General features: G+C 42.0%; 1 protein-coding gene across 6 annotated transcripts in view; it reads right to left on the reverse strand.

Annotated features, from left to right (window-relative positions):
* Positions 1-26299, reverse strand: part of LOC122548910 (CMP-N-acetylneuraminate-beta-galactosamide-alpha-2,3-sialyltransferase 1-like) — a 131117-nt gene that overhangs the window by 46107 nt on the left and 58711 nt on the right. For 3 of the 6 annotated variants that reach the window (XM_087986615.1, XM_043687871.2, XM_043687875.2), the window contains 5 exons: positions 18749-18942; positions 17725-17787; positions 10522-10701; positions 6243-6288; positions 1266-1385 (listed from right to left, as the gene is read on the reverse strand). In XM_087986615.1, coding sequence (XP_087842741.1) covers positions 1266-1385; positions 6243-6288; positions 10522-10701; positions 17725-17787; positions 18749-18900 — 561 coding nt within the window. In that variant the 5' untranslated portion in view covers positions 18901-18942. Of the gene's footprint in view, positions 1-1265; positions 1386-5161; positions 5323-6242; positions 6289-10521; positions 10702-17724; positions 17788-18748; positions 18943-26299 lie in introns of those variants that run through there. The other 3 variants (XM_043687874.2, XM_087986614.1, XR_015757034.1) reach the window with 2 other exon arrangements.

Here is a 26299-nt window from a genome sequence, read left to right on the forward strand (position 1 = left end):
TCTTATATGTTGCGGGCAAGGATGCCCTGAGGCATGGTACATTGGGGAAACCGAACAAAGGCTACGACGACGGATGAATGGGCACCACACAACAATCAACAGACAGGAGTGTTCCCTCCCAGTTGGGGAACACTTCAGTGTTCCAGGACATTCGACCTCGGACCTTTGGGTGACCATCCTCCAAGGCGGACTTTGGGACAGGCAGCAGCGAAAGGTGGCCGAGCAGAGGCTGATAGCTAAGTTCCATACCCATAGGGAGGGTGTCAACCGGGACCTTGGGTTCATGTTACACTACAGGTGATCACCATTGCACTATACACACACAGACACTCCTATACACACACATACACATGGACACACATATACACAGACACGCACACAGACACTCACACACACCCTTACAAACACACACACTCCCACATGCACACAGGCATCCTCTCAGAGACTTAGACCACTCTCCACTCATGCACACACATATACACTCTCTCTCACAGACACTCACAACCCCCCACCCCAGACACACACACACACTCCCACACTCCCTCACAGACTTAAGACACTCTACACTCACTACACACACATATACACTCTCTCTCACACTCACAACCCCCAACCCAGACAGACACAAAGACCCACATGCACAGATATATTTTGTGGGGTGAATTTGTACTTGCAGAGTTACATTGTACTTTGCTCAAAAACTGCATGAATTCATGTAAAACCCTGTTATCTCACTTTTTAAATTAGAATCAATCTAAACATCATGGCATAGACAGAGAACACACAGGGCTAACACCTTCAACATATTGTCTAGTTAACATCAATTGTTACAGCTAACCTGAGAATGCAACTTTAAAAAAAAGGTTTTGTGATTTACACATGAAAGAAGTGAAACTATCATGGTATTCGAACAAATGAAAGAACTCAACAGACAATCAAGGTATTTTTCAATGTATAATTTCAGTTACATCACACTGTAAACCTTTGCTATAAATTCTGTGCCTTACAATTGTGCCCTCCACAACCACCTGATGAAGGAGCGGCGCTCCGAAAGCCAGTGTGCTTCCAATTAAACCTGTTGGACTATAACCTGGTGTTGTGTGATTTTTAACTTTGTACACCCCAGTCCAACACCAACAACTCCAAATCAAATCTATATGGATCTTGAGTTATTTTTAATGGTTTATTTATCAAAGAAGAAATAGAGCTCTAAAGGGCTTATATTTTTCTTTTAGCCAGTTAAATGTATCAAAAGTCACATTTACCTCATCACAGACATGAAGCGCAAAAATGATAACCAGCATGCCAGTTGAGGAGTATCTTCCATGATGCTCATTCCAGTTGTCATAAACATACTTAAAAAAATGTGGGTTGTAGACCAATACCTGAAGTTATGGAGACCAGGAAATCACAATTAGAACAAGACAACCATTAGGCATGGATAAATATCTTTGTGACCTGCTTATAGAAATAAACAGCTTTTAGAAAGAAATCTGAAACTGAGCTCCAGGGTGTGAGTAGTTGACTTGGTAATGTGGGGGAACTGGGTGGGTAAGAGGAAGTGAGGGAGGATGTGGTAGAGCATGAGTTTTGGTAGGAAATGGGTAGAAACTTAGAGAATAAAAACACAAGTAGGCCATTTGTCTCTTTGAGCATGCTCTGCCATACAATATAATCATTACTGATCATGCAGTGCAGAGGTAGAGTAAATGTGAGCCATCAGATGGTGCTTACACTGATGGAGTGGAGGAGACCATTGATTTTCTTTCTACAATACTGGGTATTCCTCTAGATGGCTGAGGCTGCATTGACCCAGAAATCAAATTCAGACAAGGCTTGCAAAATCTGGTGTCATGGCCTCCTCTGCCAATTCTGGGCGAAGAGGACATCCCAACTGTGCATGACCACATCTCCCAGGACCTCGCATCCCTGTCTACAGAGTGGACTGTTAATGTTCTTTACTTGCCATATTGGGGCAAATGTCATAAACTGTGCAGGGGAGCTCTGGACTGAGGAGCTGGATCAGGTGCATAAATGGCACTGGTGCCAGGGATCCCAGGGTATCTTAGCAACAGCTTTCAGCTATCGCAAATGGGTGAATCAAGCCATCATCAGACTCGAGGGGTTGAAGAATCAACTGTCCTCTGAAATGACTCTAGCAAGACACTGTGAACAAACTAATTAGGGATAGGCAATAAATGTTAATCCATGATACTACTGGCCCATGGTATGTAGTTAATGAAGTGAATTTGAGGTGATCGCACATTAAAATCACCGATTGAAAAACTCACCTGATTTAATCCTGAGGCTTAATTGGCAAATCCTGAACATCACCCTCAAGTGGTGGCAATTAATTTCCATTAATTTGCATCCCATTGGTACCTCAACCTGATATATTATCATTATATTTCCAATCTTCCTTTCTTCAACTGAGAAACTAGATGATGCATAATCTTGACAGGTAAAACAGAACTGGTATCTGACAACTTATCTCGTCAGCATCTGTTGCAGCTCTTGGCTGTGCTTCTCGTTATGTGGAATTACTTCTTTTACCTCCATGGTCAGTGGCTACTCTGTCCCTGGACATTTCATCCATGCAACCCAACACTGGCAAGACACCAGCCTCACATCATCTTATGCGCTCTTGATCAACAGAGCATCAACCACCTTCTTTGGAGCAGAGGGTCAGCTATTATTTGCATGCTTCTACCAGGTTGCTTTTTGTTCAGGGACAGGCATTTATCTTTTTAGTGTTAACATGGGGCTACTTATCTTGTGGGTCCTTGCTTGCTTTATATTGCACAAGGTCTTTTCTTTAAAGATAAGATAAGGAGCTTCTGTGGTTGAGAGCCTGCTTTTTAGGATCAGGAAGCTTGTGACACTGGGAAGAACTGAAGGGCAAATGTTTCAGTCTCTGTTGGAGTGATCATGGAATTGTGTAGTGCTGTGTTACATCAATATCAGGGCTGCAGCACCTGCCAACACCTTACAAGCAAGTGCACTGCATGTGCTAGAAATAAATAGTGTTGTGTGAAAGTCAAAGGAAATGACTGCTTAATGGGCTGAGAACAGAGTACAATCTATCAGAGGATACCACAGTCAGTCATGGGGTTCATCCTCTGCCAACCAAGAGGGTTGGCCATAGGCAGTCATGTACTTCATCTGAGAGATCTGTGCCCTTGAGAAAGTGAGGACTGCAGATGCTGGAGATCAAGGGCGAGAGTGTGATGCTGGAAAAGGACAGCAGGTCAGGCAGCATCCGAGAAGCAGGAGAGTTGACATTTCAGGCATAAGCGCTTCATCAGGAATGAGACTTGTGGGCCGGCGGGTGGTGGAGAGATAAATGGGAAGGGGGTGAGGTTGGGGGAAAGGTAGCTGAGAAAGTGATAGGTAGATGAAGGTGAGGGAGAAGGTGATAGATCGGGCGGGGTGGAGCAGATATTTGGGAAAGGTGATGAACAAGTCAAGAGGGTGGTGCTGAGTTGGAAGCTTGGGATTGGGATAATGGGGAAGGAGGAGAAAAGAGGAAACTGTTGATCTCCACATTCATCCCCTGTAGTCGCAGGGTCCCAAGGCGGAATATGAGGTGTTCTTCCTCCAGGCATTGGGTGGTAACGGTTTGGTGGTGGAGGAGTCCCAGGACCTGCATTTCCTTGACAGAGTGGGAGGGGGAGATGAAGCGCTCAGCCAGGAGGTGGTCGGGTTGGTGGGTGCAGGTATCCCAGAGATGTTCTCCGAACCAATCCGAAAGAAGGTGTCTTGTCACCCTGATGTAGAGGAGACCACACCTGGTGCAACAGATACATTAGTGACATTGGTAGAGGTGCAGGTAACTTTCTAATGGATATGGAAGAATCCTTTGGGACCTTGGACGGAGGTGGGGGGAGTGGTGTGTGTACAGGTTTTGCTATTCCTGTGGTGGCAGGGGAAGGTGCCAGGAATGGGGTGTGGGCTGGGAGCGGGGGGTATGCGGGAGTCGCAAAGGGAATGGTCTCTTTGGAATGCTGATAGTAGTGGGGAGGAAAATATATCTCTGGTGGTGGAGTCTGTTTGGAGGTGGCAGAAGTGGTGAAGGATGATGTGATGTATGCAGAGGTTGGTGAGGTGAAGCTGAGGACTGGGGAGTTCGATCTTTGTTAGTTGGGAGGGGTGGGGTTCAAGGGCAGTGGTGTGGGAAGTGAAGGAGATACGCTGAAGGGCATTGTCAACCATGTGGCAAAGAAAGTTGCGATCGTGGAAGAAGGAGGCCATCTGGGATTTTCTAAGGTGAAATTGGTCATCCTGGGAACTGATGCGGCAGGAATAAGGGATGACATTTTTACAGATTGATGCAGAACAATGTTCATACTTTCACCAGGGTGATAGCTGGCATGCACCACAAGCACTCTAAAGATGAGGTTTTGATGCCTGTATTGATCTGGCAGGTATTTGCAGTATTGCCCAGCCAGGTTCCCCTGCACCATCATTACATGATATGTCCTTCATATCTTCAGTCTACAAATGGGAATGCACATGAAATGGGGAACTAAGAGCAATCTTGGGGATAAAGATGGGTTTGAGGTTTAGGACATTAACTAGGAGAATTTTTAAAACCCTTAAAGTGCATAGTTTAGTACATTAGAAAACAGGCTGAAGAAAGGAAACGAAAATGGGCCATAACCCAGCAACAAACTCGGCTGCAACCTAGCAACTCTCTGTGACACAGGGAGACAGAGAGAGAACAATCCAGAAGGTTATTGAGTGTTTCTTTCAGAATGAGAAAAGACCTGTAGGAGCAGCAGAGCCATTATCATTGTCAAAGCACTGAAAATATACTTCAAATGTCAAGTCACTTTTGCAAATGTGATATTATTTGTTATAATTATTATTTCTAAACCCCAATCAAACAAAATAAATGTTGTGCACAGTCTCAGAGTAGAAAATCTTTAAAACATGTACTAGATTCAATTCATCCCACTACTGCAATTGGCTGAACTGGACTGAAAAATCAAGAAGTAACATCCAGTCCCACTCTGCACAGCTGATTGCAGTGATTTTGATTTTTAGGTAATAGTGCATAACAAATGACATTAAATTTATCATCCATTATACATCTCTTCATATAGTTGTTAGAAATAAGTTGTAGATTGTACATTGTATTATGTTGCATAATACATCTTACTTTGTGGAATCTTGAAGCTTAATCTTGCAGTAAACTTATTGCATGTCACACAGTATCTATTTTCAATAGACGTTAATAGTCCTTAGCTGGATCCTAACATAGATTTGGTAGTCTGGTCTGGAGTCTTCACAAAGAACAGTTGACACTGTGACCTGGTGCAGCTGGGAGAAGTGACACTGTTTGAGAGTTGGAAATAATACTGGACTTCTCATCCTAATGCTATACATTTGTAATTTTTAAAAAAATTCAAAAATACATTTTAATAAAAAGGGGATTGAAACAACATTCATTCATAGGCCTGGCTGCTGTTGCAATGCCAGCTTTTTGTTTTGGTCTATCCGTACAACTGAATAGTTAGGCCACATGAGAGGATATTTTGGAATGAAGTACATTACTGTGTGTCAGGAGTCATATCTAAGTTAGACTGGGTGAAGAAAGGAGATTTCCTTTCCTGAGAGGGGTCAGTGAACTAGATGGGATATTACAAAAGCTCAATAATTTCATGGTCATCATCACTGATACTAGCTTTAATTCCACATTTAGTTAACTAATTGAATTTTTATTCTTCATCTACTGCGGTGGAAACAGAACCCCTGTCTCCAGGTTGTTAGTCTGGACCTCTAGATGCCTATCTTTGAGGAGAAAGTGAGGTCTGCAGATGCTGGAGATCAGAGCTGGAAATGTGTTGCTGGAAAAGCGCAGCAGGTCAGGCAGCATCCAGGGAACAGGAGAATCGACGTTAAGGGCAGAAGGGCTTATGCCCGAAACGTCGATTCTCCTGTTCCCTGGATGCTGCCTGACCTGCTGCGCTTTTCCAGCAACACATTTCCACCTCTAGATGCCTAGACTAGTAACGGGATCACGTACCAACCTGTTTTACCACGTACTAACTTGTTTGGTCAGCAAAACACTTCTTGTTCTTTGCAGCAATAATATATTCAATACCAATGTTTAATTTGACAAATTTCAAGATGTCTCATTTAGCTATGCTCTGGGATCAAGTCAAGCATTATTACTTCGGCACAGTCATAGAAACACAGCCTCAGCCAGCAATCATATAAAGAAATAAATTTCAATTCACCTTGTCTTTATTTGCCTTGATGTGACGCATCACTGGGATGTAAGTGCTGAACATGAAAGAATAAATGCAGGAAGTGTCATTAATTCATCTAACACAATTTTAACTAAACAAAATGATTTTGAGTCATGTCTTACTGACCAACTTGAATAAATACATTTATTTTACCTATTGGTCTACGCCACATCTGAGTATGATTTAGAACAGAGTGGGTCAGTAAGGGAAACTTTAAACTGTTTCTAAAAATCAAATTTTGTTTGCATTTAACGTTTAACCAAAATGTACTGTTTCAATTCTAAATGTGATCCAGACTTAAGAAAGGATATGCAAGCCACATAACTCAGGAGTAGAGAGTGTTCTGAATTAAATAGCCAGGCCAAGGGATCTATTTGGGAAAATGTGGCAAATCAAAGAGCAGAGACAAGGCAACAAAGAAAGATATTAATATGGGAAATGGCAAATAGACTGTGACAAGAAGGGACAGAGACTACAAATCTCAACTTTAAATCATAACCTAGGCTAGAAATTGCAAAAAAAAGGACAAATCTAAAGGCTCCAGGCTACATTCTAACCAAGCTTCTATACACCTGTAGCAAGACTTCATATTGCTATACTCAAATCTTTTTGTTATAAAGGCTCACATTTCCAGTAGCTTTCTAATAGCTTGACAAATCCCTTCACACATCCACTCTTTCCAATTTCTCACAATTTAGGGACTAGCCTTCATTCTGTTCTTCCCACCAAAGTCAATAAAAGCACATTTTTCCACATTATATTCCATTTGCCACATACTTGCTTAATCATGTAGTCACTAAATCTTCCTGAAAATGTCTTACATCTTCCTCATAGAATATAATTCTGCTTATAGAATTATATCATCTTCAAACATGGAAATATTACATTTAGCTCCCATATCTAAATCATTGATATATTGTGAACACAGTAGCACTGATCCTTGTGGACACCTAATGATCCCATTAGTTATGGTCTATCACTGTGAGAATGATTCATTTATTCCTCTTCTCTTTTTCTGGCTGTTAGCTAATCCATGCCAGTACATTACCTCATATTTCACAAGCTTTATTTTTACTAACAAACCTCCAAAATATGCTACATTCATCATTTCCTATTTATCAATTTGACACCCTTTGAACAGCTATAAATCAGGAAATGGAAGATAAGAAGGATCTCAAGAAAATTACAATCACCAGGGAAGTGGTGCTGAACACATTTTTGGAATTACATGTTGGCAAGTGGTTGCTTCCTGATAGGCTTCATCCTAGGGTCTTAAAGAAGTGGCCAGTGAGGTAAATCATGTGTTGCTTGTAATTTCCCAAACTTTTCCAGAAAATTCCATTAGATTGGAAAATAGTAAATGTAACTTTCATTCAAATGTGTTGGGGACACAAAGCAGGCAAGTACAAGGTATTTAGATTAATGTCATAGGAAAACTGGTAGAATCTATTAATAGGCAGACTCAACATGGTTTTGTGAATGCAAGCTCACATTTAACTGATTTATGGTGAGCAAGTAACATGTGCTGTGAATAAAGGGGAATTGGTGGATATACTGCACTTAGATTTTCCAGAAGGCATCTTATAAGATGAGACAGCATCTAGAGTATAATATTGACCAACTTAGTTAAGAAGAATAATAAAATCATTGAGGCAGTTCATTGAAAATTTACAAGACTAACACCTAGATGGAAAAGCTTCTACTTTGATGAAAAGTTAAATAGGCTCGCCTTGTTTCCATTGGAGTTTAGAACAGTAAGAGGTGACTTGGTTGCATTATACAAGATAACAAGGAGTGACTATGGAGAGGATGTTTCATTTTATGGGAGAATCATGAAGTAGGGGTGAAATCGAAGTCACCTTTTTAAAACTGAGATGAGACCTCTTTCAACAGGCTATGAGTCTTTGTAATTCTCTTCTGGAATAGATAATGGAAGCAGGGCCCATTAATTTTTTTTAAGGCAGAGATCAATGGGTTTTTATTAAGCAAGGGATTGCAATGGATTTTAAATGGAATATGGATTTGAGCTACAATCAGATTAGCCACAGTCTTATTGAGTGACAAAGCAGGCTCAAAGAGCTGAATGATCTGCACTTGTTCCTGATTTGTATGTTCATGTGATTGTACCAAAGGTTACTGCAGAAAATAAAACCTCATGGTATCAGAGTTATATTGGCATGGACAGATAAGTGGATGAGTGGCAGGAGGTAGACAGTCAACATAAATGGGTCATTTCCAGATTGGCAAGATCTGAGACAAATGGTGTGCTGCAGGGCTCAGTGTTGGGACCGTAACTGTTTAAAATTCACAGAAATGACTAAGATGAAGGTTGAAAGAGAGGATTAACAAATTTGCTAATGACACAAAGACAAGGAAGTTACGAAAAGCTAGTTCAAGCAAGTCGGCATAGAAGTGGCAAATGATGTATAATGCGGGAAAATGTGAAGTTGTTCATTTTGATAGGAAGAATGTATGTTAGCTGAATGTAGAAAGAGCTCCAGATACTTTGGAATTGGTGTGCCTTTGTGCATAAATTTCAGAAGATTAGTATGCAGGTACAGAAAATTATTAGGAAGACTAAGAGAATGTTATTGTTTATTGTGAGGTAATATGAATACAAAAGATGAGGGGACATGCTCTAGTTTCATATAGCATTGGTGAGACCACATTTAGAATACCGTGTACTGTATTGGTCTTTTTAATCAAGGAAGGAAGTAAATGTATTGAAACTAGTTCAGAGAAGAATTATTACGCTTCTATATGCAATGGACTTCTCTAATGACAAGGGAGAGGCTTGTATAAATTAGGCTCATTTTTGATGGAGTTTAGAAGAATGAGAGTTTAAACATTTATGATCCGGAGGGGTCTTTACAGGGTAGATGTGGAATGAAACTTTATTCTTCTGGGAGAATCCAGTACGGGGGGGGGGGGGGGGGGGGTCACCATTTCAAAATAACAGGTTGCCCATTTAAAATATAGATAATGAACTTTTTCTCTGATAATTTCATGAATTGAAACTATCTTCTTTAAAATTCAGAGTTCTGAGGAAGTGTCACTGGACCCAAACAGCACCTCATTTTTTGCTTGAGAACTTCTGGACTCAATACTGAGCCCAACAATGTTAGGGCTTGAGATACCTTCTCCCATGTCCTTACCCCAAACTCCAATACACCAGGCTTTGTTATCACATTGTCTATTACACACAACACATTGTTAGCCACTAATATTGCCCATACACACTTAAAAGGCATCTGGATGGATATATGAATAGGAAGGCTTTATAGGGATATGGGCCAAGTGCTGGCAAATGGGACTAGATTAGGTTAGGATATCTGGACGGCATGGATGAGTTTATGAATCTCTTAGCATTCTCCTAGGCTGACCATTATTCACTCCTTTGACTATCCAATTGTCCTTCTCTCTCTTTAGGCTCTATGTCCACATATCGTTTACTCCTTAACCTCTATCCCCACCCGATCTTCTGCATAAAAATAACTTTTTCCAAGCCGCCATCAGTTCTGAAGAAGGGATACTGGAACGGATAGGTTAAGTCTGATTTCTCTCCACAGATACTGCCAGACCTACTGAACTTTTCCAGCAATTTCTGTTTTTGTTTCTGATTTCCAGCATTTGCAGTTTTTTTTTATTTCTTCAAAATCAGAGTTTTTGAACTTTTTTTAGTCAGAAGTGGATAAATTCTTGATAAGCAAGTAGGTCAAAGGTTATCAGGGGTAGGTAGAAATGCAAAGTTGAGGTTGCAATCAGATTGGTCATGTTCTTACTGAGTGGAGCAGCAAGCTCAAAAGGCCAAACAGCTTATATCTGTGGCTAATATTTATGCTTGTGTGTAAAATTCATAAATAATGATCACTGATGAACATTTTACCTTTGATAAGCATCTCAATTTACATGCCATTTTAATTGAGAATTGTGATGTCTAACAGACACTTACAGAGAGACAGTAAATGAATGACCCAACCTTATTCCACTCCTTCAAGTATGTTCTAAATGAGCATTCTGATCAATCAACATCTCCTTACAGCCCAGAAGTCTACACGCCACTTGTTTAGTCTTACACACGGGTAGTGAATACTTGGGCAGATGTAGGAGGGTCGCAAGCACTAACTCAAAATGTGTCAATGTCTTCTCAATTCAAGAAGGCAGGCAAGGGATAGAAACATAAAAATAATATGGAGAGGAATTGACCACCATGAGTTAAATGCTTGTCTACTATTATTCTTTTGCAAAGATTTAGTTATTCACTCACCGAGTAATATTGCCTGTTGTAAAAGCACTAATTAGCCATTGGATGTCCAATATTTTAAAAGGGATGAGAACCAAAGAAACATTTTCTGCAAGATCTCGAGCACTTTCAGGGTACATGAAGTGATGCGTAGTTTTACTGCCTACATCCGCCTCATAGCCAACAGTCCGTGCCCGATTCATTCTACATGAACAGGAGGCAAAGAGAGAAAACCTGGTTACCTCAGAAGACAATAAAATATTAAATAAATGTTAAAATGATTCCAGATCTATTTGAGATACTTTATGGAGGTTGAGACACTACAATTTTAAAAACAAGTATGGGAATTATTCATGGTGACCTGGTCAATACTTATTCCTTAAAGCTGAATCATCAAAATTAGCTATTATCATAATGGTCTTTGTCAGAGCTTGTTGTGAATAAGCTGTGTTTACTATGTGACATTGTTAACTACACTCTGGATTAGTGGTGCTGGAAGAGCACAGCTGTTCAGGCAGCATCCAAGGAGCAGTAAAACCGATGTTTCGGGCAAAAGCCCTTCATCAGTATTACAGGCAGAGAGCCTTAAGGGTGGAGAGATAAGTGAGAGGAGGTTGGGGGTGGGGAGAAAGTAGCATAGAGTACGATAATGAGTGGAGGAGGAGATGAAAGTGATAAGTTGGGGGGGGGGGGGGAGGGTGGAGTGGCTAGGTGGAAAAGAAGATAGGCAGGTAGGACAAGTCATGGGGACAGTGCTGAGCTGGAAGTTTGGAACTGGGGTGAGGTGGGGGAAGGGGAAATGAGGAAACTGTTGAAGTCCACATTGATGCCCTGGGGTTGAAGTTTTCTGAGGCGGAAGATGAGGCATTCTTCCTCCAGGCGTCTGGTGGTGAGGGAGCAGCGGTGAAGGAGGCCCAGGACATCCTTGTCCTCGGCAGAGTGGGAGGGAGAGTTGAAATGTTGGGCCACAGGGCGGTGTGTTGATTGGTGAGGGTGTCCCTGAGATGATCCCTAAAGCGCTCTGCTAGGAGGCGTCCAGTCTCCCCAATGTAGAGAAGACCGCATTGGGAGCAACGGATACAATAAATAATATTGGTGGAGGTGCAGGTAAAACTTTGAAGGATGTGGAAGGCTCCTTTAGGGCCTTGGATGGAGGTGAGGGAGGAAGTGTGGGCGCAGGTTTTGCAATTCCTGCGATGGCCGGGGAAGGTGCCAGGATGGGAGGGTGGGTTGAAGGGGGGCGTGGACCTGATCAGGTAGTCATAGAGGGAACGGTCTTTGCGGAAGGCGGAAAGGGGTGGGGAGGGAAATATATCCCCGGTGGTGGGGTCTGTTTGGAGGTGGCAGAAATGTCGACGGATGATTTGGTTTATGCGAAGGTTGGTAGGGTGGAAGGTGAGCACCAGGGGCTTTCTGTCCTTGTTACGGTTGGAGGGGTGGGGTCAGAGGGCGGAGGTGCGGGATGTGGACGATATGTGTTGGAAGGCATCTTTAACCACGTGGGAAGGGAAATAGCGGTCTCTATAGAAGGAGGCCATCTAGTGTGTTCTGTGGTGGAGCTGGTCCTCCTGGGAGCAGATATGGCGGAGGCGGAGGAATTGGGAATACGGGATGGCATTTTTGCAGGAGGTGGTGTGGGAAGAGGTGTAATCCAGGTAGCTGTGGGAATCTGTGGGTTTGTAAAAAATGTCGGTATCAAGTCGGTCGTCATTAATGGAGATGGAGAGGTCCAGGAAAGGGAGGGAGGTGTCAGAGATGGTCCAGGTAAATTTAAAGTCAGGGTGGAATGTGTTGGTGAAGTTGATGAATTGCTCAACCTCCTCGCGAGAGCACAAGGTGGTGCCAATGCAGTCATCAATGTAGTGAAGGAAGAGGTGGGGAGTGGTGCCGGTGTAATTATGGAAGATTGACTGTTCTACGTAGCCAACAAAGAGACAGGCATAGCTGGGGCCCATACAGGTGCCCATGGCTACTCCTTTGGTCTGGAAGAAGTGGAAGGATTCGAAGGAGAAATTGTTAAGGGTGAGGACCACTTCAGCCAAACGAATGAGTGTCGGTGGAAGGGTACTGTTGGGGACGTCGGGAGAGTAAGAACCGGAGGGCTTGGAGGCCCTGGTCATGGCGGATGGAGGTGTAGAGGGATTGGATATCCATGGTTAAGATGAGGCATTGGGGGCCGAGGAAAAGGATGTCTTGGAGGAGGTGGAGGGTGTGGGTGGTGTCTTGAATGTATGTGGGGAGTTCCTGGACTAGGGGGGATAGGACAGTGTCGATGTAGGTAGAAATGAGTTCAGTGGGGCAGGAGCATGCTGAGACAATGGGCTGGCCAGGGTGGTCAGGCTTGTGGATCTTGGGAAGGAGGTAGAACCGGGCAGTGCAGGGTTCCCAGACTATGAGGTTGGAAGCTGTGGGTGGGAGATCTCCTGAGGTGATGAGGTTCTGTATGGTCTGGGAGAGGATGGTTTGGTGATGGGGGATGGGGTCATGGTCGAGGGGGCGGTAGGAAGAGGTGTCCTTGAGTTTGCGTTTGGCTTCAGCAGTGTTGAGGTCAGTGTGCCAGACTACCACTGCGCCCCCTTTATCTGCTGGCTTGGTGGTGAGGTTGGGATTGGAGCAGAGGGATTGGAGGGCTGCACGTTGTGAGGGTGAGAGGTTGGAGTGGGGGAGGGGGGGTAGACAGGTTGAGGTGGTTAATGTCCTGGCGGCAGTTGGAAATGAAGAGGTTGAGGGCAGGTAATAGGCCTGCGAGGGGTGTTCAGGTGGATGCAATGTGTTGGAGGTGGGTGAACGTGTCCTCGGAAGGTGGGCGGGAGTCCTGATTGTGAAAGTAAGCTCGGAGGCGGAAGAAGTGTTCGACGTCATGGTTTTACCACATTGTTAACTACACGTCCATTGGTTGCAAGGCACTTTGGAACATCTTGAGGTTATAAAAAGTGTTTCGTAATCATAAAATATTTATTTTCGTGTCGGCCTTCTGACTCCTCAAGCCCGTTCTGCTGTTCAGTGAGGTCATGGCTGACTTGTGACTTTTACCCTCTATGTTTTCCATTGCTTCATACTCCTTAATACCATTGAACTAACAAAAATACCAGTCTCAGGCTTAAATTTAACAATTGCCCTAGCACCAGGTACTATTTACGAGAGAAAGTTCCAAACTTGTACCATTTCTTTAATGTGAAGAAGTTGTTCTTAAATTTTATTTTAGTTCCAATTATTTGGCTGTGTTCCCTTGCGCAACTGGTGGATATAGTTGGTCTCAGCATTCCTGAAAACTTAGATCAAGTCACCCCTCAACTTCTCAGTTTCTATGAATACAAATCTTTTCAAAAATTTCTACTTTCACTTAAAGCTTGGAGTTCATATATCGCTGTAGTAAATCTACATTATACACCCACAAAGGCCAATAAAGGTGTGATACCAAGAACTGCTAACACTACTTCAGGTATAATATAACTAATGCTTTACACCTGAAGCATAACTTCTAACCCCTTTACATTTTATTCATTTCGAGAGAGACCTCTATTCCATTAGACATTTTTGATTATTTTCTCCACCTGTTCATTTTTTAATGATGCATTCTTGGGCCTCCACATTTAGAGAGCACATTGTTCTTTTTTATTGGATGATCTTACACTTGGCTACACTGAGATCAATATGTCACAGTTTTGCTTATTTACATAATAAATAGATATCTCCTTCTAATTTTCCACTTCATTATACAGGTTACAGCACTGGCCATCTTTGTTTCATCAGCCAAGTAGCTTTCTGTCTAATCATCCAAGCCATTAATTGGTCAAAAGGTGTGGCACTCGTAAAGTTCAGCAGGTCAGGCTGCATCCAAAGAGCAGGAGAGTTGACATTTTGGGCATAAGTCATTCATCAGGACTCTCTGGCTCTTTGGATGCTGCTAGACCTGCTGTGCTTTTCCAATGCAACACTTTTTAACTCTGACACTCCAGCACCTGCAGTCTTCACTTTCTCCTAAGCTATTAATTAATTTAGCAAATAAAAACAGAAATTACTGGAAAGGCTCAGCAGAACTAGCAGTGTCTGTGGGGAGGAATCAGAGTTAACATTTCTGGTTCAGTGACCCTCCCTCAGAACTGTGGAATCTAGAGAATAGATGAAGTTTCAATACATATCTTGGGGTTCCACTAGCCATATCCTCCTATTTTCTCAACTCACTGCCTGCTTTCATTCAGCCTATTTCCTAACCAGCTCACTAAATTTGCCTTCAGTTCCATGAGTTTCACTTTTTTGCAAACAGTTTTTAGTTAGGAACTTCATTAAACACTTTGTCAAAATCCACGTAATTAATGACTTGGGTACATTTTTGATAAGGTACCGAGACTTCTGGTTCTATGAAAATCCAGGCCCAAAAAAACCCCCAGCAACAGCTGTTCAGATAACTAATTTGCATATTCCCCATTCTAGATTAAATTACATTACATTACAGTGTGGAAACAGGCCCTTCGGCCCAACAAGTCCACACTGACCCGCCGAAGCGCAACCCACCCATACCCCTAACCTAACACTACAGGCAACTTAGCATGGCCAATTCACCTGACCTGCACATCTTTGGACTGTGGGAGGAAACCGGAGCACCCGGAGGAAACCCACGCAGACACGGGGAGAATGTGCAAACTCCACACAGTCAGTCGCCTGAGGCGGGAATTGAACCCGGATCTCTGGCGCTGTGAGGCAGCAGTGCTAACCACTGTGCCACCGTGCATTCTGATGAAGTGTAACTGGCTTGAAATAATTGCTGCCAGACCTGCTGAGTATTTCCAGCATTTCGGTTTTTACTACAACCTGACTGGTCACTCTCTCATTTTTCTTAATTTGTGCAACTTTTCAATCAACCTTCCCAAATCAAGATAACATACCAGGTAGGGACATACAAACTAGGAACAGGAGTAGGCCATTTCCAAGAACTTTAGAAAACTACTGCCTTGACATCTGTAATGTTCTCATCCAATGCCTTTAAAAGCATAGGAAGAAAACCACATAACTGCAAGGCTTTCTCTCTGTCTATACAGATATCCCCCCCGTATCCGTGGGTGATACGTTCCAAGACCTAATGGATGCCCAAAATCGTGGATAGTAGCGAACCCTACTATTTAAATGGGAAACCTACCTCCCAGGGAGCCCCCCTGCATTTATTTCTGGCATGTTGCAAATAATATTTCTGGGGCACGGTAAACTCAGATAACTGAAATCGTGGAAACTGAATCTGTGGATATAGGGATTCTATTGTAGTTGGTCTCAGCATTATTAGCTTTCAGTGTTTACCATCAGACCGATTTAGGAGCTCTGAGAGTTTATGTCTGAGCTGTGCTTAGTTCAGTTTTGCTTCAGCTTTGTGGTTTTGTGGTGTCACAAGATGAGCTTCTGACTTCTTACTTATGTCTCAAGAAGAAGTTCTATTTTCACTTCTGTAACATGACTCAAATCAACACATACCCTTGCAAAACTGAATCATGCCTTTGTTATTTCCAGGCTCAACTATTCAAATATATTCCTCCCACTTTCTACCCTTTGAGACTTGAAATTGCCCAGTCATCCAAAATGTCGCTGCTCATGTCTTAAATCACACTAAATCCTGTTCCCCAATCCCCCTGTACTAACTGACCAATACTGGTTGTGAGGTGAGCAACATTGTGACTTCAAAGTGTTCATCCTTATTCTCAAAGCCTCGTGGCCTCACCTCTCCTTATCACTGTTTAGCACCACAATCTTCTTATTATCAGTGCTTCTGTGTTTCCCAATTTGAATCAGTCCACTTTTGGCAGTCAATAACTGGGGCTCCAAGCTTTAGAATACCCAGTCCCTAGTCTCTGCACCTGGCATTGTTTCTTTAATAAAGATTTTGATCATTTGGCCTCATAGCTCCTTGTGACTCGGTGTTATACTTTGTTTTGTGGTGTCAGTGAAATATTATATTGTTTGAGCACAGTCAAAATGTAAATGATTTCAAGGATTACATTCTTCACAGCTGAACCCACGCTAAGGAATTTGATTATCATGGTGGAATGATGATGCCTGTCTCCCTTTCTTAGCTGTTTTCACATGATCTCAGGGAAAAGGAGAATTCAAGACAGCTTGGCAGCTGCCATGAATCACCACTATTAGGAGTTTCGATGCTTTCACCCTTTTCTGCAAGACATTGAGAGTGCATTGCTTTTTAAAGCTCATGTGAAAGGCTTTGGCAAGTTTTATAAAATCAAAACATATAAGTTTACATATAAATATAAAATACGTATGATAAAATTTGGAGTCATAGCTGTCAACAGAATAGAAAAAGGTTCTTTGGCCCATTGAGTCTATGACATTCAAAAACAACTACCTAACTACTTTAATCCCATTTTCCACCACTTGGCCAAAACCTGATATGTCTTGGCAGTGCAAGTTCACATCTAAACACTTCTTAAATTTTATGCCTCTACCACTGTTATGGGTAGTGAGTCCAAGATTGCCACCAGCCTCTGGGTGTAAAAATGTTTCCCCATGTGCCCTCGAAACATACTTTCCCTTACCTTAAATATCCGTATCCAGTCATTGATCCCTCCAGCAAGGGGAAAGGTTCCTTCCTCTCTACACTGTCAATGGCTCTCATAACTTTATACATCTTGATCATGTCCCCTTTCAGTCTCCTCTGCTCCGAAGAAAACAACCCTAATGTATCCAATCTTTCTTCATAACTAAAACCTTCCATCCCAGACAACATCCTAGTAAATCTCCTCTGCACCGTCTCTAGTGTTATCACATCCCTCTTATAACGTGGATTCCAGAACTGTACACAATACTCCAGCATTTGCCCAATGAACTTTTAATGAAGTTCCAGCATAATCTCCCTGATCTTAAACTCAGTGCTTTGGCTTGAAAGCAAGTATTCCATAAGAGGGGACATGAGACACTTGACTTTATTTGGCAATCCATAGAGCAGGGAGATTATGCTGGAATTGTATAAAATGTTAGGTTAGGCCACAGCTGTAGAAATATGTGCAGTTCTAGAATTTATATTATAACTTATGGAAGTTGGTGTTTTACATTTTTGGCAGTGGATTAGCCTGCAATGGTTCATTATTAACAAATGGTCACTTGGTTGAGGTACTTGAAGATAACTAGCATCTGTGGAACTTTATCTCAGTGAGAATTACTGAGGAAAGGCAGGAACTAGGAGTAAAAAATATACTTTGTCAGTGCCACACTGAGTAATAAATGCACCTTGAGTGGCTATACCATGCAGGTAAGTAAGGTTCCAATTTTGATTCTTCATCTGTGCTAAATCTGGGTGGGTACCAAGAAAATTACTTCAGTTCTCATGCAAGTAAGACAGAAATTTACAGATCAATCTATATTGTAAGACTGCACCAAATACTCTTCGAGAAAAGTGCAAATAAAATCTGGGAACTTTTGATGTACAATCTCCCTGCATAATGCATTACCCAATGAATCATTGTCATAACACTGTGCTTTTCTTAATCCAACTGCAGCAATATCCAGGATGTCTCAAACGACTACATATGCAAATACATGTAATTGCTTTCAGTTGCAGTGAAAACATACAGGAGAATATTTTTCATGGAGCAAGATCTCACAAAGAATACTGGGATGACTAAACAGCTAAATACATTGGTTCTTTTACTTGAAAAAAGATTGTTGACCAGGACACAAATATAATTCGCAGCTCACCAACATAATGTGTTTGCAACTGGACACTTAATCAGGGTGAGAGGGGGAAGTAGATATTGAAGATTGCTATTTAAAGTCTTATCAGAGAACACATTCTATACTATTGCAACATTCTCTCAGTGTCTTGGTATCCTGTCATGATGACGTCCATATCTTGGAATGTGCACCAAATCATTACTGATCCAGAGATTAGGTTGCCAAGCCAAGTTTGTCCCAGATTCAAATGTCCAGCAGTGGACAAGCCCAATCTATGGTAAGTGAACAACATCAGAAAAGCACAAAGCAGAAACATTGTATTAAACATGTTCCTTCTGCATAGAATTTGAGCTTTATACTCAATTAACAAAAAGCTGGCATACTTTCTTACTTCCTTCCAATTTGGTTCCTCCTCTCTTTTAGCTGCTTATGTTAAAGTTTTTTTAAAAAGTGTTAACTAGTGGTTTGAGAAATTGTAACCACAGATAAGCCATTACAAGCTGTACTTGTTGAGTTCTGAGCTTATATTTTACACAACTAATAATTGGGCAACATATTTATTTAGTATCAAGCAACTTACCTCATCACTAAATTATTAGAATCAATCGATGGCCCGTAATTAGATCCTTTTAAATTGCCAGAATTTCCTATGACTGCACATGTCCGACATCTGTTTGGTCCCTGTTCCATGAGCTTGTCATCACCTGGAAATAGCTTAAACATTTCTTCCATGATGCTGCTATAATTGGATTCTTTCCTTTCATGTTGAAGCCTCTATGCAAAGGTAATATATGAAAACTAAGTGATTCATAAGTTTATGTCCAACACTATTACACTGAATCATAAAACTGCACAGAACTAAAGCAGTTTAGTACATTGAGTCCACCAGCTCTTTACATCAGCAAACAATTAATCACAATCATATCACAATGCTCTCTATATGCTATATGTTTTTTCCTACAAGTATTCAAACAAATTCCTTTCAAAGGCAACAACTGAATCTTTCTCACCATCCTTATCCTACAGATTCTTTTAATAATCATATAAGATCTTTATTAAAAAAACACACTCAGCAGGTCAGGCAGCATCTGTGAACAGCAATCAGAGTTCGTGTTTTAGGTGATCTTTCCTCAGACATTCCTAACGAAGGGCTTATACCCGAAACATTAATTCTCGTGTTCCTTGGATGCTGTCTGACCTGCTGTGCTTCTTCAGCACCACATGTTTTGACAATACTCCAGTTGGGTGCAAATTATCCAACCTTTTGACTTTTGTTCTGTATTCCTCTGTAAAGTCTGGGATTCATATGCTTTTATTTCAACATTACTTTAAATCTGTTACGTCACCTTCAGAAATGTTGCACTAAAAAAATCATAATTATAAGGCTGTTACAAATTTATTTTTAGTCAGTGGCAAATAAGAGGGTGTTAATGACTGGGGGGGTCAATGATTGTAGTTTTGTTGAATGTTAGGGACAATGATCAGATTCTCTCTTGCTGAAAATGGTTATGCCCTTGCCACTTAATGGCCGAAACAAGTATCTGGTTAGAGACAAAAAATACTGCAGATGCTGGAATCTAAGGTGGACAAGCAGGAGGCTGGAAGAACACAGCAAGCCAGGCAGAAACAGAAGGTGGAGAAATTGACGTTTCAGGTGTAACCCTTCTTCAGGACTCGGGATGGGTGTCAAGGGAGCTGCAGATAAAGAGGGTGGCGGGGGTTGGGTAGTGAAGTGGGGATAGGTGAAGACAGGTAGAGGGTACAACCTGGTTGGTTGATGGGAGGAATGAATCCGATAGGTAGCTGGGAGGAGTGGAAGGGAGTCATGTGGAGGGAAGGGAGGTTATTTGAAATTGGACAACTCAACATTGAGTCAAAGATCTCACACTTGGATTATGTATCTGAGGTGAGGAGAGATTAAATTGGATTGGTTAGTTAGCTAAACAGTATCTGAGGAGGGCACAGCATAGAATGAAGCAGGTGGCAGATGAAAACTCTAAGGAAACAAATATCGGAGTAGACATGAGTGGAACATTTTGATGGACAATCCTCAGTTAACATCTTCATTTCTGACCTTACCTTTTCTTCTGTGTGAGCCTTCTAGGTCTGTGTATGGCAATGCCTTCTGGACAGAACATGTGAATACACTCAGAAGGCTGATAACCACACACAGACCCTTCAAGTGGTTGCATGCACACACAGCCATGCTATTAGAGGGAATGTAGGAGGGATGGTCACTGTTGAAGCTGCTGAAGAATTTTGGAACAACCCTGAAGAACTCCCATGTCCTGAAACCAGACAAAAGTATACAGTAGAGTTTCCTAGGGCTCAAAATTAGAACCACTTCATTTCCTGATGTACATTGATGAATTAGCCTTTAAAATTTAGAGGAACTCCAGAAGGAATCTGGGTAATCCAAGATGGAGGACAGGAAAAATTTCTGGCTGTAACAGCTGCTCCTTTTTTGAGGTATTTTAGGTCCTGGAGGTGATTTCCTCGAATTCCAGGAGCATCAATTACTGTTTTATATGGTGTTGCATTGCTTTGGAACTTTGGAGAAAAAAAAAGTCAAAACAACAGCACTTTTAAAAGGGAGAAGTACATACAAAGGAAGCACAGGGTGAGGTCAGTGCAGGAGAGAAAGAGAAAAAGAAACCCACACTGCTAACTGACAGAGTTAGCAGTTACTGTCTTTGCTGTTGAATTCATGTATTGCTGGACATCGGAGTGCATCTGGGAAAATTAAAAAAAAGTGAACTTCAAAATTGATCTTAGAGGAACCTGTCTGGGAGCAGTCACAGCACAGAAGCAGATAAGTGGATTTTAAGCGTGGCCTTGAAATAAGTCTGGAGTAGTGAGTAGAGCAGGTTCTTTCTTGATTTAATGTTTTATTGAGCTATGTCTCTTGATTAAACTTAAAATATAAACCATAAGTATTCATTTAACCTGGAGTAGTGTTTTGTAGAGGAATAAGACAGTGCTATTTTCTGGGTCTGTATTTTGAAAGAAGCAAAAATGGTCCCTAGTAGACTGATATGCTCTTCTTGTCGGATGTGGGAATTTAGGGAGGATTTACAAGCTACTGGGGATTATATCTGCAATAATTGCCGATGGTTGCGAGTCCTATCAGATCAAATGGATCGGTTGGAGAGGCAGTTAGAGGCAATGAAGAATTTACAAGAGCAAGGTGATGTGATGGATGGCAGTTATGGGAAGGGGAGAAAGTCTCGGATACAGTCACATAGATGGGTTAACTCCAAGAAAGTTAAGAGGTAGGCAGGTAATGCAGGGGTCTTCTGTGGCTATCCCGATTTCAAACAAATATGCTGTTTTGGAAAATGTAGGGGGTGATGGATTGTCAGGGAAACGTAGCACGAACAGCCAAGTTTCTGGTATCGAAACTGGCTCGAGTGTAATGAGAGGTACGTCGGGTTCCAAGCAATCGATTGTGTTCAAGGACTCTCTAGTCTGAGGTGCTGATAGACATTTCGTTGGCCAGCAGTGAAAAAGCAGAATGGTCTGTTGCTTCCCTGGTGCCAGGATCAAGGATGTCTCAGAGAGGGTACAGAATGTTCTCAAATGGAGGGGGGCCAGCAGGAGGTCATTCTACACATTGGAACCAACGACATAGGAAGGGTTGAGATTCTGAAGGGAGATTACAGAGAGTTAGGCAGGAATTTAAAAAGGTCTTCGAGAATAGTAATATCTGGATAACTCCCGGCGCTACAAGCTAGTAAGGGCAGGAATAGGAGGATAGAGCAGATGAATACATGGCTGAGGAGCTGGTGTACAGGTGAAGGATTCACATTTTTGAATCATTGAAAGTTGTTTTGGGGTGGAAGTGACCTGTACAAGAAGGACGGATTGCACCTAAATTGGAAGGGGACTAATATACTGGCAGGAAGATTTGCGAAAGCTGCTTGGGAGGATTAAAACTAGTAGGTTGGGAGGGTGAGACCCAGGGAGATAGTGAGGAAAGGTTTCAATCTGAGACTGGTATAGTTGAGAACAAAGGCGAGTCAAACAGTCAGGGCAGGCAGGGACAAAGCAGAGAACAAGATAGGACTGATAAATTAAACTGCATTTATTTCAATGCAAGAGGCCTAACAGGGAAGGCAGATGAACTCAGGGCATGGTTAGGAAAATGGGACTGGGACATCATAGTAATTATAGAAACATGGCTCAGGGATGGACAGGACTGGCAGCTTAATGTTTCAGGATACAAATGCTGCAGGAAGGACAGAAAGGGAGGCAAGAGAGGAGGGGGCGTTGCGTTTTTGATAAGGGACACCATTACAGCTGAACTGAGGGAGGATATTCCCAGAAATATATCTAGGGAAGTTATTTGGGTGGAACTGAGAAATAAGAAAGGGATGATAACCTTATTGGGATTTTATTATAGACCCCATAATAATCAGAGGGAAATTGAGAAACAAATTTGTAAGGAGATCTCAGTTATCTGTAAGAATAATAATGGCAGGGGATTTTAACTTTCCAAACATAGATTGGGACTGCCATAATGTTAAGGGTTTAGATGGACAGGAATTTGTTAAGTGTGTACAAGAACATTTTCTGATTCAGTATGTGGATGTACCTACTCAGGAAGCTGCAAAACTTGACCTACTCTTGGGAAATACAGCAGGGCAGGTGACTGAGGTGTCAGTGGGGAAGCACTTTGGGGCCAGCGACCATAATTCTATTAATTTTAAAATAGTGATGGAAAAAGATCCAGAAGTCAAAGTTCTAAATTGGAGGAAGGTGAGAACTTTCAAAAGCTGATTAGGCGCACATGTTCGCAGGTAAAGGGATGGCTGGGAAATGGAAGCCTTCAGAAATGAGATAACGAGAGTCCTGAGAAAGTATATTCCTGTCAGGGTGAAAGGAAAGGCTGGTAGGTAGAGGGAATGCTGGATGAATAAAGAAATTGAGGGTTTGGTTAAGAAAAAGAAGGAAGCATATGTGAGGTATAGACAGGAAAGATCGAGTGAATCCTTAGAAGAGTATAAAAGCAGTAGGAGTATACTTAAGAGAGAAATAGGGAGGGCAATAAGGGGACATGAGATAGCTTTGGCAAATAGAATTAAGGAGAACCCAAAGGGTTTTTACAAACAAATTACGGACAAAAGGATAACTAGGGAGAGAATAGGGCCCCTCAAATATCAGCAAGGTAGCCTTTGTGTGGAGCCGCAGGAGATGGGGCAGATACTAAATGAGTATTTTGCATCAGTATTTACTGTGGAAAAGGACATGGGAGATATAGAAAGTAGGGAAATAGATGGTGACATCTTGAAAAATGTCCATATTACAGAGGAGGAAGTGCTGGAAGTCTTGAAACACATAAAAGTGGATAAGTCCCCAGGACCTGGTCGGGTGTGCCCGAGAATTCTGTGGGAAGGTAGGGAAGTGATTGCTGGGCCTCTTACTGAGATATTTGTATCATCAATTGTCACAGGTGAGGTGCCGGAAGATTGGAGGTTGGCTAACGTGGTGCCACTGTTTAAGAAAGGTGGTAAGGACCAGCCAAGGAACTATAGATCACTGAGCCTGATATCAGTGGTGGGCAAGTTGTTGGAGGGAATCCTGAGGGACAAGATGTACATGTATTTGGAAAGGCAAGGACTGATTAGGGATAGTCAACATGGCTTTGTGTGTGGGAAATCATGTCTCAGAAACTTGACTGAGTTTTTTGAAGAAGTAACAAAGAGGATTGATGAGGGCAGAGCTGTAGATGTGACCAATATGGACTTCAGTAAGGCATTTGACAAGGTTCCCCATGGAAGACTGGTTAGCAAGGTTAGATCTCATGGAATACAGGGAGAATTAGCCATTTGGACACAGAACTGGCTCAAAGGTAGAAGACAGAGGGTGGTGGTGGAGGGTTGTTTTTCAGACTGGAGGCCTGTGACCAGTGGAGAGCCACAAGGATCGATGCTGGGTCCGCTACTTTTCATCATTTATATAAATGATTTGGATGCGAGCATAAAAGGTATAGTTAGTAAGTTTGCTGATGACACCAAAATTGAAGGCATAGTGGACAGTGAAGAAGATAACCTCAGATTACAATAGGATCTTGACCAGATGGGCCAATAGGCTGAGAAGTGGCAGATGGAGTTTAATTCAGATAAATGTGAGGTGCTGCATTTTGGGAAAGCAAATCTCAGCAGGACTTATACACTTAATGGTAAGGTCCTAGGGAATGTTACTGAACAAAGAAACCTTGGAGTGCAGGTTCATAGTTCCTTGAAAGTGGAGTCGCAGGTAGATAGGATAGTGAAGAAGGCATTTAGTATGCATTCTTTTATTGGTCAGAGTATTGAGTACAGGAGTTGGGAGGTCTTGTTGTGGCTGTACAATTGGTTAGGCCACCGTTGGAATATTGCGTGCAATTCTGGTGTCCTTCCTATTGGAAAGATGTTGTGAAACTTGAAAGGGTTCAGAAAAGATTTACAAGGATGTTGCCAGGGTTGGAGGATTTGAGCTATAGGGAGAGTTTGAATAGGCTAGGGCTGCTTTCCCTGTAGCGTCGGAGGCTGAAGGGTGACCTTATAGAGATTAATAAAATCATGAGTGGCATGGATAGGATAAATAGACAAAGTCTTTTCCCTGGAGTCAGGGAGTCCAGAACTAGAGGGCATAGGTTTAGGGTGAGAGGGGAGAGATATAAAAGAGACCTAAGGGGCAACCTTTTCACTCAGAGGGTGGTATGTGTATGGAATGAGCTGCCAGAGGAAGTGTTGGAGGCTAATACAATTGCAACATTTAAAAGGCATCTGGATTGGTATATGAATAGGAAGGGTTTGGAATGATATGGGCCAGGTGCTGGCAGGTGGGACTAGATTGGGTTGGGACATCTACTCGGCGTGGATGAGTTGGACTGAAAGGTCTGTTTCCATGTTGTACATCTCTATAACTCTAAGTACCATGAACTGTGAGGAGCATATGGAAAGACTTCAAAAGGATACAGAAAGATTGATGGAATGGTGGCAGAAGGTGAAAATTCATTAAGAAAAATCTGAAATGATATATTTTAGCGTGTCAATGAGAACAAAGGGCATAAACTAAATGATTTTATTCTAATATGAGCACAGCTGCAGAGATACCAGGGGTAGATGTATTGAAGGAGGTAGGGTGGGTTGGGAAAGCAGTTAATCGGGTATGCAGACTCAGGGGCTTGAGAAATAAAGAGTAAAGATGTGTGTTAAACCTTTAGAAAATAATGGTTCACCAGAATATTAAATGGCCTTTTAGGAAGGATGTAAGGGTATATTAAAGATTTACAAGAATGGTTCTAGGTCTTGTGTGTGAAGGACTATACTTCCTAAGCAGTATGTTGTTCATCAATTTGAATGGCTCCTACACAGGCAAACCCAAGTTGCATCTTTAGTGTTCATGCATGGCCAATTGAATAAGTTACCTAAACACAAGGTTGTTGATAAAACAGTTGAAGATGGTTGGGCCTCGGATACCATCCTGCAGAGATATTCTGGAGCTGAGATAACTGATCTCCAATAACCATAACCATCTTCTTTTGTGTGAGGCATTAACTGGGCATAGGTTCTTGAGGACGAGAGAGAGACTGACAGCGGTTGCCAAGCACTGAGGATGTCACCTAGACAGGGGATGAAACGTCTGCAACACAAATTCCCAGCTCGGTGAACAGAACCGCTGTCAGTCTCTCTCTCAACCTCAAGAACCTGTGCCCAGTGAAAAGACAACTTGGAACAGCAACCATTGTGAGAATCCATTATCTGTAAACTTTGCCACTTCTAAATATTAAAAAAAAGACAACATCTAAACAGTTGGTACTCAGGTTTAAAAATCTCTGTTTTGGAAGCATTCTATGATACAACTAAATGGATTTGTATTACTAATTGCAGATGATACCAAATGAAGAGGTAGAGCTAATTCTTTAGAGGAGGTGTTCAGTCTGCAAAAAAGATCCTGAAATTCCAGTTGCCTACCACTGCAACACATCGCATTGTCCACTGGCTAACATCTCTGTCTCAGGCTTGTTGCAGTGCAAGCTGGAAGAACAGCACTTCATTTTCTGCATGGGAACTCCACAGCCTTCTGGACTCAGTATCAATTTCACTAATTTAGGACTTGAGGCACCTTCTCCCATGTCCTTACC

This window comes from Chiloscyllium plagiosum, unplaced genomic scaffold (assembly GCF_037043375.1).
Source record: "Chiloscyllium plagiosum isolate Xiang-an unplaced genomic scaffold, Cpla_swu_hap1 HiC_scaffold_4, whole genome shotgun sequence".
NCBI lineage: Eukaryota > Metazoa > Chordata > Chondrichthyes > Orectolobiformes > Hemiscylliidae > Chiloscyllium > Chiloscyllium plagiosum.